The 13,689-nt window shown below is 48.7% G+C and overlaps 1 protein-coding gene across 1 annotated transcript in view; it reads right to left on the bottom strand.

Annotated features, from left to right (window-relative positions):
* Window positions 1-9,991, bottom strand: part of LOC103610626 (probable phospholipid-transporting ATPase IIA) — a 26,158-nt gene extending 16,167 nt beyond the window's left edge. The window contains exons 1-7 of the mRNA XM_008594747.1: window positions 9,890-9,991; window positions 8,560-8,643; window positions 6,870-7,040; window positions 3,837-3,935; window positions 1,642-1,731; window positions 1,379-1,523; window positions 652-716 (exon numbers count right to left, since the gene is read on the bottom strand). Of these exons, the coding sequence (XP_008592969.1) occupies window positions 652-716; window positions 1,379-1,523; window positions 1,642-1,731; window positions 3,837-3,935; window positions 6,870-7,040; window positions 8,560-8,643; window positions 9,890-9,952 (717 nt within the window). The 5' untranslated portion in view covers window positions 9,953-9,991. The remainder of the gene's footprint in view (window positions 1-651; window positions 717-1,378; window positions 1,524-1,641; window positions 1,732-3,836; window positions 3,936-6,869; window positions 7,041-8,559; window positions 8,644-9,889) is intronic.
* Window positions 9,992-13,689: the final 3,698 nt, after the last annotated feature.

Genomic DNA, 13,689 nt, shown 5'->3' with positions numbered 1-13,689 from the left:
AAAAAAAAAGAAAAAAAATGCCTATGGATTAGCCAAATTCATGAAGATCTGCAACAAAATATACGGGAAAGCATTTCTGGTCCTCCCTCAGGCCCAATGTACTCTTACTCAACACATAGTTCTAACAAACTTGGTGACCAATCTTCTTGCATACAGTCACTTAGAGATTACAAATTAGAGAGGGCAAAGTAAATTGTAAGAGGCAGTTACACAGTCGACAAGGAGGGAAAGACAGCAAAATTATTTTATACACAACTTTTAAAAATCATAGCTGCCAAGGCCTTTTGTGAGGGGAAACCACACCATGTTCTTCCATAAACCCCAGGAGATCAGCACGTGGCCTGATAACCAAGGCTTTAAGTGACAATGCTGACTACCACCAAAAAGTCTGAAGTACATTTATCTTACCCCAAGAATATAGCAAAACACCTGTTTTTAAAATTTAGGTTTTGACAAGCAAACAGTCAGCATTTGTCCATTTGTAAGATACAGTGATAAGGACTTCCAGGTGAACCAAGGAAACCGTGAGACATGGTTCCTTATCTAGATACATGGATTCTTATCTAGAACTTCCGGGAGCACTAAAGCTGTGTTTTTGGGGGGAAAGAAACAGGTAGACAGACTTCAGCTCGTGGCAGACAGCTTGCTCACCTTTCCTTCCACCCCCACGCCACAATCGGACTCCTGAATCATACTGACATCATTGCCTCCATCACCTGCAGGTTGTGACCGGAGAGAAAAGACAGGAAAGTGAGGAGAGGCAAGAAAAGACAGCCCCCACATCTCATTCCTCCTTTAAATAACAATCCATTTTCCACCTTATGCTGAGTGCTTACTAAGTAATCTTAGCGTAATCTCTCCAACCACCTGTGCTATCAGGATCTGATCTCACAGGCAAAGCTGCTGAGCCTCAGAGAGACCAGGTGACTGGCCTGGGGCTCCAGCATGGAGCAGCCTGCTAGTGAGAACCGGCAGAGAGATTTGAACCCAGATCCAACTCTGCAGTGTATGGTCTTCACCCCTCTGTGCTGCTGAGTTCCTGTGTCACTAGCAAAGGCGGGGAGGTCCTTGGACACTTATCTACTCTCTCTCAAATGGAAATATTAAGAATAACCAGAAGAGGACCAACATCCACGGGGAGGAAAAAATCATGACCCGAGTAAAGTGGCTGGGGAATAGAGGTCCTTGGACACTTATCTACTCTCTCTCAAATGGAAATATTAAGAATAACTAGAAGAGGACCAACATCCACGGGGAGGAAAAAATCATGACCCGAGTAAAGTGGCTGGGGAATTGGAAGAATGTAGCAGCACAATCCAATTATCCTCTGGAAAGTAAACCCAGTGTGCCAGCAGGATGGGCCCGGGCAGTCGCCTACCCACTGCACAGGTGAGCTTCCCGGTGCGTTCCTGGAGCAGGCGCACGATCTGGGCCTTCTGGGTCGGGGCACAGCGGCAGCAGACCACGGCCGGGCACTGGCAGGCCAGCTCCATGAACTCGTACTCGTAGTACTTGAGGCAAACCTGGAGGGAGAGGCGGTGGCTCAGCCCATGTCTCCTCCCGGCCCGCGGCTCCCCCCACCACAGCAGGAAGAGGCCTGTGCTCCTGGGAGGAGGTGGCTATCAGGGTCCCCACGCCTACCTCCAGGGAGTCTCCGGAGATGACCAGGGCGCAGTCATGCTTCCGGCGGAAGGCGTTCAGCTCGAGGTGGGCCTCCCCGCGGTTGGTCACCTGGAAGGGAACAGAGAGATGGAGAAGGTACTGCTTTCCAGAGATGATAGAACAATAAACAGCGGCTTCCTGGAGCTGGTCTGAGGACAATGGCCACCCCAGCCAAGGACCCTGGCCCCTCCCCGACACCTGACCCAGAGCCAAATGAAATCCTGTTTGTTACGATTGTGTTAGGAATTGGGAGGCCTGTGCCCCAACCATCACCTTCCACTTCCCCCAGGACAAAAAGTGACTGCACTTTTATTATGTGCCAGGCACCGTGCTGGGCACTTTTCATGGATTTTTTTTTTCTCATGTATTTCTCACGACAACTCTACCAGGTGCATACTGAAAACAACTCTACTTTACACCTAAGGAAACTGAAGCATGGTGAGATCTGCCATCCTGTCTAAAGTAACACAGCAAGTAAGTTGTGGAGCAGGTATTTGAAGCCAGGCACCTGGCAGGGGTGGCCAACTTTTTCTGTAAAGGACCAGATGTTAAACACTGCTGGCTTTGCTGACCATACGGTCTCAATCAAAACTACCCAACTCTGTTGTTGTAGCGCAAAAGCAGCCATAGACAATACGTAAACAAGGGGCTATGTCTGTATTCCAATAAAATAAAACACCTGTTATTTACAAAAAACAGGTGGCTAGCACGTGGGCCATAGTTTGCAATCCCCTGAATTCTAGAATGTACGGTCAATTCTTATGTTTTAAGCTAAGTTCTATAAAGTCATTGCAAACACTGAATTAGCAAATACTGAATCATTGTCTCTAGAGGCAACACAAGGTTAGGTTCCTGCAAGCCTCTGGTCACAATATCTTTGTCAATATGTAACCTTGTCTTACGTGTGTTTCTGTATAAAGACACTTGATTCATTCACATTGAACTTGCAGCCAACAGCACTACCACTGGTGCCTGAAGGAAACTCATCTACCACATGCTTTTTCTCTACAGGGCACATCACAGTCTTCTTGCACTTAGGAACACTAGACAGCAGCACTTCAGCGCTCTGCTGGGGGGCTGTTTAAAACAGCAAACTGCCAACAGAAAGCAGAAAAATGCCCAAAACCTGATACTTAAATGGACCACAAAAAGGACGCTAGTTTACTGTTTGTGAGCTGAAACGAGAAGGCAGAAGGCTACGGTGTCCAACCTCAGCTAGGAATGTGCACGTTGGGCAACTAAAACTTTTCGCCACTCCAAACATATCTGTGAATGACTGTGAATGTGCCATGAGTATTGATTTTGAGGTCACAAACAGATTTTAGTGAGTAGACAAATTCACAAATACAGAATCCACAAATAATGAGAATCAAGTGTATCTGCCTCTACGTAACACTGTGCTGTTCCAAAAATTGCTGGATTTCTTGAAGCTTCTATGTGCTATGGACCAAAGGCAGGGGTGAAGGGGAGACCCACAAAACATCTACAGCCCCTCTGGTTGTTTGGGATGCTGGCTCTGGTTTCAGATACATAGGGTTGCTGCATCCTGCACCAAAGTGGAGCTGGTGGCCCTCACTGCTCTCCCTCAATAAGCTCAGTACAGTCCTTGCTGGGAGAAGGACTCCAATACGTGCATCGTTTTGCTCAAGTGCTTGCCACAAGGGCGGGCTATTTCTCATTTGCCCACCCAATTCACCTCCTTCAGAAGTCTCTTCAATGGTCCTAAATGCTTCCCCTCAGGAAGGCAGACAGGCCACTATCTGTGGCCTGGGATTTTTTTCTTATCCAAGGAGTTGGCCTCCAGGGGTTCAGTGAGATCCTGAGAATCAAACGCACAATTTCACGTGCATGAGCTGATCTGCCTCTTTCCGGAGACAGTGCCTAACTTTCACCAGCTTCTTAAAGGGAACCGTGACCCTCCAGAAGGTCAAGCGCACAGCAGTATTAGCACAGGGCTGTGACAAGGTGCTCCAAAACCACTACCGGAAGGAATTCCTCAGCCTGCACCCGGGTCACTCAGTAATCCCACCCAGACCAGTGACAGTCTAAAGCTGCCCCACCTAGGTGGCTCACATGTTTCCCCTCCCATCTTTAGGGGCCCACTTGAGGTTGTGGGGTTACAGGACAAATCGAAGCATAACCCCCACAGGGCCCCGACACAGACAAGGCTTTACCAGTCGAAAAATGTGGATATCTTGGTTTCTGGTCACCAGATGTGCATTCTTTGCTGTGCATGTTGCCGTCTCCAGCTTGTCCCCTGTCAGCATCCAAACCTGAAATTACAGCATGAAAAAGGTCCTGTTCATCTTTGAGGTTGACCTGCCATCTGCATCAGCTCAGTTTCCAACAACACCGAGCTGAACTTGGTATGTTTTGTTTACCTCCTTGACACTCATGGTGTCCCCAACACACCACAGGAAACACCCAGTTCAAGGGCTTTGGGACCCTGGGCAACCACTGCTGGTGGCAGCAAAAGAGGTTGGGACACTTCTAGAAAGTGCCACTTGGCCACACACTACAGAATGCAGAGTTAGACCTCACAATCCCCTTCTGGGAATTTGTCCGAAAGCAAGAAATAACCTAAAAGAAGAGAAAGGTTGTGTGGGGGTCACTTGCGTGTCCTATAGGAAACCATGACTTGTGATGTTACGGTCTTTTACATGTCAGATGCTCGGAACAGACTTTCTTGGGGGTTAACCCTGCCTAGAAAATGCTGACCATAAATGTGCCAGGTTCTTCCAGCTCTTGCATCAGATTGTTCTGCATTTCACTGCTGTGGGCCCAGAGAGAGGAGGTGACTTGCCCCAAAGCCACACAGCTAGCTCTCGTCCCAACCAGGCTCAGCACCCGGGTCCTCCGAGTCCAACCGGATTGCGCTTCCTGCTCTGCTGTTTTACCTCATTAACTCATGAACCCTTCTGCTCTCTTTGCTCCCAGCAGGGAGGAGACTTAGAGTCATCAGACAAAGGACATCTGGACAGCGGGGAAGGATAGGAAAGAAAACAACAACAGACACTTGGGGTGTGCACCGAGTGCCAGGCGCCCGTTAAGTGCTGCCCGTGGTGAGACGCATTCACCCTCACGACAACTTTGTGAGGCAGGAAACAGAAGCACTGAGTGGTCAGTCACTTGCCAAGGGTCACAGAAGCAGCAGATGGAGCAGCAGGAATGAGGAGTTGGGCGGGGAGACAGGCAGACGGAGGTGCCAGGCACCCCTGGGGCTGAGTGTCCCAGGCCCACTCCTCTGGGTTTGACCTCAGTTTGGGTCAGTGTTTCCCTTCAATATCCCATCTGGCCTAAAAACAGTATTCTTTAAAGTAACCCTGGTTTAGTACCAGCTCTCGGGGCTCAGTGTAAGAGAACAAACTCTGGGCTGGGAAAGGAGCTGGGAGGCTCAAGTTCTAGAAAACTATGAAAAGAATTATCAGGTTCTTCACGTGGCCATCTCCCATGCTGGGACAAGAGGAAGGCGCTGCAGGAAGTGCCAGGACCCAAACTCCAGCCCCAGCTCTGCCACCTCCCAGCGTGAGAACCTGGGGAGTGTGACCGCCTCCCTCAGCCTCAGTTTCTGCATTTGTAAAAGGGGCTGAAGTAGAGATTTTCCTGTGAAAGATGGTACCTTAGACCTTAATTACAAACTAGCCTGCCACCCTCCCACATGCTCTCCCCCAGTTCACGTCCAACAGGGGAAGCCAGAAAGAAAAGTTGTGGCCATCTTTGAATAAAACAGCTGTTCTTGGATAGAACAATTTTTTTTTTTGTCTTTTTTTGTCTTTTTTCATGACTGGCAACGGATTGCAACCCTCAGTGTCGCGCCCGTACCGGATTGTCTTTTTTTGTCTTTTTTCGTGACTGGCAACGGATTGCAACCCTCAGTGTCGCGCCCGTACCGGACCGGGACCGGCAACGGGATCGCAACCCTCGGTGTTGCTCCCACACCTCGCTCAGCCAGTGAGCGGCCGGTCTGTATGTGGGATCCGAACCCTCGGCGGGAGTGCCGCCGCGCTTCCCAAGTGGCGCACTGTAGCAGTGCGCCACCGGGCCGGCCCTTGGATAGAACAATTTTGAGAAGAAGAAAAATGCCAGGACAAAGCTGGAAGCAGAAAGTGGAATCTTCAAAAGTCTAAGAGAAAATCTCAGAAATTGCCAGTGCCTAATTTTAAACACTATGATGCATGCAGCAGAAATGGGTCTGCTGTCACCAGATGTCCACAGACGGGATCCTGCTGGCAATTTCCTTGTGATGAACCAGGCCTCTGAGCCAAAGGTACATGACAGAATGGTTGAGTAGGAAACATGACCCATGCATGTGACCTCCCAGGGCCTGAGTGCCGAGACTGCTCTGTGCTCCTACGTGGCCCTGGTCAAAGGGCAGGCACTTTTGCCAAATGCAGGCTCCAGGACTCAGCGAGAGCTGCTTTGAGTGGAGGCAGGTGACAAACACACACATTTTCAGGAGCTTCAGGCCGTAAGTCTGCTAACACTTTGCCTGGGCTCACTGAGACAGAGCCTGGTCCTCAGACGCCCTCTGCCGGCCTCTCTACACTAAACTACTAGATAGAGGTTTGGGGCCCCAAAGAATAGAGTACAAAATGTACATGAAGTTGTCCCCCAGTATCTGTGGGACACTGGTTCCAGGACCCTCACAGATACCAAAATCCACAGATGCTCGAGTCCCTGACATAAAATAGTGTAGTATTTGCACACAAACTATACACATCCTGCCGTATACTTTAAATCATCTCTAGAGTACTTATGATACCTAATACAATGTAAGTGCTACATAAATAGCTGTTATACTGTTTTGTTTTTTTCCCTATTGACTTCAAAAATATATTTTCAGTCCACAATTGGTTCACAATTGGTTGGTGGAGCCCATGGATACGGTGGGGGGCACAACTGTGTAGCAGTTTGCTGGTGCTGGTGGTCACTCTGTTGGGTGGTCAGTCAGATGACAGATGGCTGACTGACCAGTCACTCAACTAGAAAATAATGAGCAGCGGTGCACTAGACACTGTGCTTGGACCTGAGCCACCAGGAGACACACATGGTCCTCGCCTTTAGGGAGCCCAGGGTGCTTAGGGGAGGCAGACGGCAAAAGCAAATGCCACACAAGACGTCTCCCAAAACCAGGGCGTGAGGGTGGAAATGATGGCCCCTTTGGCATGGGAGCTCCTTCCCGCAGGCCCCAGGCAGGCCCACTCTACCTTGATGCCAGCATTGCGCAGGGTCTCCAGGGTGGGCCGCACGTCAGCCTGCAGCTGGTCCTCCACGCCCGTCAGGCACAGCAGCTCCATCTCCATCTCCAGGCTCTCGATCACAGTGGCCACTTTGAGGGAGCGGTCGTGCACACTCAGCTTGGCCTGGACATAGCGGGCCTGGGACACAGCAGCAGATGCAGTCACCGCTGAGGGCAGGGAAGGGGGAGGCAGGGGTGCCCACCCCCTGCTGACAGTGGAACACAGGGTGGGGGGACTCCAACAGGTGGGCTGGACCCTAGCTGGGGGAAACAGGCTTTTGGCCTCCTCCTGAGTCACCAGTACAGACGCTGGAGCTGGACAGACTTGAGTCCCACCCTCAGCTCTACCCTCCCCCACTGTGAGACTTCCAGCAGGTCCCTTAACTTCTCCCAGCCCCACCTGCTTTCGTCCACGAAATAATAACAGCACCAATCACACTGGGCTGTCTCGAGGACTAGCACAACCCAAGACCTCAAAAAACAGTAGGTGCTGCCACACATAACACGCACTGCATAACCAAAACTCTGGACTGCCAGGTTTTCTAAAGTCCCATGTCTGAAGACCACTAACCCAATTCTGCGTATTCCATCTTTACCATGTTAGCAAAAACATGAAAGAAAACCAAAAGTCCCCTCATGGGCCCATTCAAAGCAAATACTTTTAAAAATTGAAAGGCAGGTGTTATTTATCAGGGGTAGAACTCTTAATTTAAAAAAAAAAAAAAGCAGGAACCCAACCACACAGACGAGACAGACCCACACATAATTTCTCCGGGAGGAGCTGGGCAAGGAGCTGGGCAAGGACCCAAGAGCCTGTCCCCCAGCCCCATCATGCATGGCATCATGCACGTTGGCTTCATGCCAGGCACACAGCAGTGAACAAGACAAGGACCCTTCCCTCAGGGAATGCACAATCTATAGGACAAGATGACAACAGATGAGTCAACAATCTAGTTCAACTCCAGCATTTTTTTTTTTTGTCCTTTTTGAGACCAGCCGCACCGCGCTCAGCCAGTGAGCGCTGTGACTGCACCGGTCATCCCTATATAGGATCTGAACCCGCGGCGGGAGCACCGCTGCACTCCCACACCACACTCTCCCGAGTGCGCCACGGGCTCGGCCCCAACATTTTTTATACTTAAAGAAATTTGGGCTCCGAGAGGGTGGTTTATGACAAATTTTCCAGAAGGTATACTATGTGCATTGGGGATATAAGAGCAAACCAGACTGATGAAGCCCTTGCCCTTAAAAAGATTGCATTCCAGAGAGGATATGGGTAAGATGAATGTTAAAAATACAAACAAGGTCATTAAAGATGGTGTTAAGTGTCATGCAGCAAGTTAAACGGGGTGAAGGATGGAAAGCAAAAGGGTGGGGATGCCTTAGACAGGTGGTCCAGGAAGACTTCTCGGAGGAGGCGGCATTTGAACCAAGACCCAAAGGAAGTGAGGGAGTGGGCCATGGAGCTCTGTGAGGGAAGAGAGTTCCAGGCAGAGAGAAGAGCAGGTGCAAAGGCCCCACACAACAGTGAACCTAGTGTGCTCAGAAATGACGGCAGCAGGGCTTGAGGAGAATAAGCCAGGGGGTGCTGGCAGGAGATGTGACCGGGAAGGTGAGCAGGGCTGCAAACACATGGGAAAGGTCACAAGATGACTTACTTCAAAGTCTTGATACTGCTCCTCTGCTAGAGACTTCTTCGCCACCACGAGCACCCGTAGCCCTTCTCGGGCCATGTTGCCACACTGAAAAACAGACCCAGGTCAGTGGGGAGCTGTGACTCTCACTGAGGATGCTGACATGGATGTGCCCCTTCCAAGGGGACAGGGAAAATGGAAAATCAGACAATTGCTTTCCCCTAAAATGATCTTCCCTGAAGCAAACCTTCTACAGGGAAGTCCGCAGAGGGGCAGCCCATAGACCCAGTACAACCCACACGTAGGTTTTCTTTGACTGGCACAGTATATGTTTTGAAATTTAAGTCAACATTGTAATTCGCCCCAAATCTAGATCACGGGTTCGGTAGAAACACTGAAATCTGACAAAACCAGGTGCACTTTCCCAAATAACCACAGTCAGTGATGGCTAAGAAGAGGCTGCTCCTGTGTGTTCCCAGAAAACACAGTTGTCAAGTGAAGAACCTTCCAATACATTTAACACGCAAAGTGCCAGGAAAATACTCCCAGGCCTGTTTCATCCATTTACGTTACCTGCCTGGCCTCTGTAGGTACATGGATTTGCAACCCCCAAATTGAAAACATGTTACTGAATGTAAAATGTGAATTCCCCACCTGGAGCTGAGAAAGGAGACAAAATAGCCTGATAAACCTGAGAGCTCCTCCCCTCTGGCTGCCGGCCAACTGTACATGTCACAAACTGGGGTAGGCAGCCTCTGATGTGGCTCCCAAGGGTCCCCGCCTCCTGGAACTCATGCCCTTGAGTGACAACATCCCCTTGAGTGTGAGCTGGACCTTGTGACTTACTCCTAACAAACAGACAGCAGCAAGAGTAAGGGGACATCACCTCTGAGATGAGGTTACCGAAGACGGTGACTTCCGTCTCGTTTAGCAGCCTCTCCTGCTCCCTGTCTTGCTCACTTTGATGAAGCCAGCAGCCAGGTGTGAGCTGCCCTCTGGCAAGGACCACATGGCATGGAACAGGAGGAGCTGAAGGCTGCCCACAACCACTGACAGCTCAGAGTGGATCCTGCCCCAGTCAAGCCTTGAAATGAGACCACAGCCCCAGCTGACACCTTGACTGCAGCATTGGGGGGCCCTGAAGCACAGGACCCAGCTAGGCCATGCCTGGCTCTCTGACCCACAGAAACCATGAGGAATCAACGTGTATTGTTTCAAGCAGCTAAGTAGCAGGGTGGTCTGTTCCACCGCCACAGATAACAAATACAGAGGCCCACCTCACTATCCCATGCAAGGCAATGCCGCTTCAGAACTGCTTTCAAGGCCCAGTTTTCATGGCCCACGTCTCGCTTACCTCTTCCTCCAGCCAGTCGTTGTACTGCACGATGCCAGCCATGACAACATCCGCTCCCTTCATGTAAAACGTAATTTCTCCAGTTGATTCATCCTAGAGAGGGAGGCCAGGAACAATGAGTAACCAAAAGGAACATGCTTTCTGCTCCGACGCCCGCTTCCCACGATGGAGCGTGTACGGAGTGTACGTCACAGACGCCAGCGTTCTTTCACTTGGCCGGAGATAAAAAGCAAGAGAGGGCCTCACTTTGAGGCAAAGGCCACAGAAATCAGAAGAAAACTCAAAGCATTTATTTGGGAAATTATTAAATGATGAGAGCAAGATCAAAAGGATTAAGACCTTTGTATTGTTTTCAAAGTTATTGCTATTCCAACAGGAATGGCCTCCTATGCTCTAAGATAATTTTAAATTTACATGTAGGACTGCCAGTATCACCAAAAGAGCAGGGAAGATAACGATCTGGATCAGGGTTTCTCATCCTCGGTACTATTGACATTTGGGCTGGATCAATCTTTGTTGTAGGGACTGTCTGGTGCCTTGTAGGACGTTTAGCAGCACCCCTGGCCTCTACCCACTAGATGCCAGCAGCAGCCCCACTGGTGACAATCAAAAATGTCTCCTGGGGGGGCAACTGTCTCAGCTGGGAACCACTAATCTAGAAAATTCCAGACCTCTATGTCTGTCTGAGGACTTACCTAGATATCAAATCACCCAGAGTTTCAGTTCACCCTGACCAGACTTTCTGGGTGGTAGGTGGCACCTCCACAGGCACCAAATGCTCAGACCTGGCACCAGCTCCAGCTGTGTGCACGTGCACAGTTGCTTCTCTTCTCTAAACCCCAGTTTCCTCATCTGAAACAGGATACCAACAATCCTTACTACCTAAACTGTGGTGGCTGAAACTAGATAATCCACACAAAGCAGTTGGCGCAGGGCAGATGCACACAAAGTGTCCCTCAATGATATTATTTCTGGTGGGATGATCATAATTTCTTGGGTCTACTGCATGTGGAAGACAAGGCTTAGCCCAGTGACTCTCAACAGGAATGATCTTGTCCCCAGGGACACCTGGCAGTCAATGCCTGGAGATGCTTCTGAATGTCACAACTCGGGGGGCGAGCTACTGGCATCTAGTAGGCGGAGGCCAGAGAAGCTGCCACACATCCTACAACGTGCAGGACAGCTCCACAACTAAGAAGGAGAGAGTAGAGACGGGCAAGGAAACCGAGCATGGCCATCAACATCTTGTGCCTAAATTCTGCTACCCCAGGAAGCCCAGAATGAATGTCTACAAAGTCTTCATTCAATATGAAATAAAGCCAGGTTAGTACTACAGTTTCTGCATTTAAAACAACTTTTGAATGCCCTCTAATCACTGACAATCTTTTAGAACCACTCGCTGACTCATTAAAAGCACCCCCGGGCAAGAAGAGGCACCCGTGTTTTAAACACATTCAATGCCATGTGTTATCTTTGATGAATTGCTGCTGTAGCCTGCGTGTGACTCAGGCCAAAGAAAGCTGTGGGTTCTGAACATGAAAGCATCAGAGGTTTCTCTTCCTTTCCCCCTTCACCCAAATGATGCTTAACAACGTGGCTGTAGGAAATAACACACACCCCCCGCCCAGCTTCCTTTATTATAGATGGGGCTCAAGCAAGTTCAGAGTTTTGTCCAATATAAATACTGTATCAACTATCTCCTCCCATGAGTCATTTCCTCCTACCAAGTTCATCACAAGTTTACTTTGTTCCCATATTATGGCAAGATTACACTATAAATCTACAGAGATGGGCTGGTTGTGCTGTATTGTTTTCAAGCCTCATGTTTTCCCACTGGTCTGTGGCTGGCACCCGTTCAAAGGCCTCCTTTATTCAAACAATGACAACGGTGTGATCTACACCAATGACCCAACTTCACCATTCCACATGGGAAGTGGGGGATGGCATTGAGGCATCCTGTACAAAACAAAAACAGGCGACACAACCTTCCTTCAGAAAGACAGACACAAGAGTCTCAGAGCAACTGGCTTCTCTAAGCTTACCTGACTGCTTAGGAGACAGAGATCCATGCGAAGAAAATATCTTACTTTGTGGGTGCAAAAAGATGCTGCCAAGTATCATGCATGACATCACACATGTTCAAAAAGCTTGATGAAACAGACATGGGAAAGCAAAACTGTAATTGTCAACAGATGGTAAACCAAGCTGAGAGAAGTGTTGTAACTAAGCTAAAACTTCCCCATCAGGTAATTGAACAGTCATTTGCATATAACAGGTAATTGAACAGTCATTTGCATATAACAGGTTGGTTATATGAACACGTCTGGTTATATGAACACGCGGAGGAGAATTGTTGCAGCCTCAGCACAATTAACTCATGAGACCAGATCATTCTTTGTCATAGGAACTATCCATGCTAAGCAGCATCCCTGGTCTCCACCCACTAGATGCCAGTAGGACCACCTACTCGGGGTTGTGACAATCACAAATGTTTCCAGACATTTTCAAATGCCCCCCCGGAGGAGAATTGTTGCATTAGAGGAGTATAGTGATATTTGTGCAAAGTAGAAAACTAGTTCAAAACCCTGGACGCAGATTTCTTTCCACTCGCCCAAATCAAAGAAACAGGTCAGGAAATAAGAAAACTTAGCAAGATAATATGTATTTCACTAAAGACAGCTTTGCAAAGATGGATGCTCACAGCGTTATTTTTAGCAGTCAAAAATGAGAAACAGCTTAAGCATCCAAAATAAGAAAAGTTCATGAAATAGCAGTACATTCTTTCATGAAAACACCAGGCATACTTTAAAAATCATATTCTACTGATATGAGAACATTTTCATCATATACATATAGTTTAGTGGGTGGGGGGCAGCTCAGAAAGCTTTATATGAAGTTTGATGCCAATTTTATAAAAATGTGTATGGATATTTACACTTGTACATGCTTTGAAAAAGACTCAAAGGAAAATCTCCTGAAAAGATAATTGGTTATCTTGGGTGGTGAAAAAGGAGATGAATAGCTTTGATCCCCACTTGTTTACATACTCAGTTGTTCTAAATGCCTTAACTGTAAATGTTGATTTTTTTTTTTTTAAACCTGGGAAGGAGGGGCACACTATGCCCACCCAACAGTATCTCCATACATCCAGGCATAGAGTCCCTGTCTTGCCATGGGAAGACACAGGGGTCACAGCTCATAAAACATGACACGTCCCTGGGGATGAGAGTCGCTTACAACTAAACAAAGGGTGGTGTATACCGCTCACTTGCTCTAGCATGGCTGCTCTTGGGGACTATTCAACGATGATTCAACACTCAAATGACCTCAGCACAGCCCACAGCCCCAGAACTTGAGAAAATAAAGGCTGGAACAAAACTAAAGTAATTCCATAGGAGATAATGATTCTAATGCCCCAGGAAACAACCCACCCCCACCCCCAAGGATTTATGCTGTTGCTTCCAGCCACGATGTTCTTGATATCAGATGCGTACTCAAGATGTGGCTTACGAGCCAGGGGTCAGGCCAGGTGTGGGCCAGTGGGGAAAGCAGCAGCTGGGTGGGAGAAAAGCCTCCCTCCCTGCTCGAAAGTTGCCATGGACGCATGTCCTGCACAGTCTGAAAGTACCTACTCGCGTCTGGGACAAAAAAGTCCCTTAAAAAGTGCCGTTTCAAAGCATGTTGATGCTGCATCACTGGATCAGAAGAGCAGCTCATGCAGCTGCCTTTATCTTCTGTCTGGGTAGGCAATCTCCAAAATGGGTCTCAATGGTCCCCACCTCCTGGTATTCATGCCCTTG

Source organism: Galeopterus variegatus, unplaced genomic scaffold (genome assembly GCF_000696425.1).
Source record: "Galeopterus variegatus unplaced genomic scaffold, G_variegatus-3.0.2 Scaffold11439, whole genome shotgun sequence".
Taxonomy (NCBI): Eukaryota; Metazoa; Chordata; class Mammalia; order Dermoptera; family Cynocephalidae; genus Galeopterus; species Galeopterus variegatus.
This window is presented reverse-complemented; position numbering and strand designations above follow the sequence as displayed.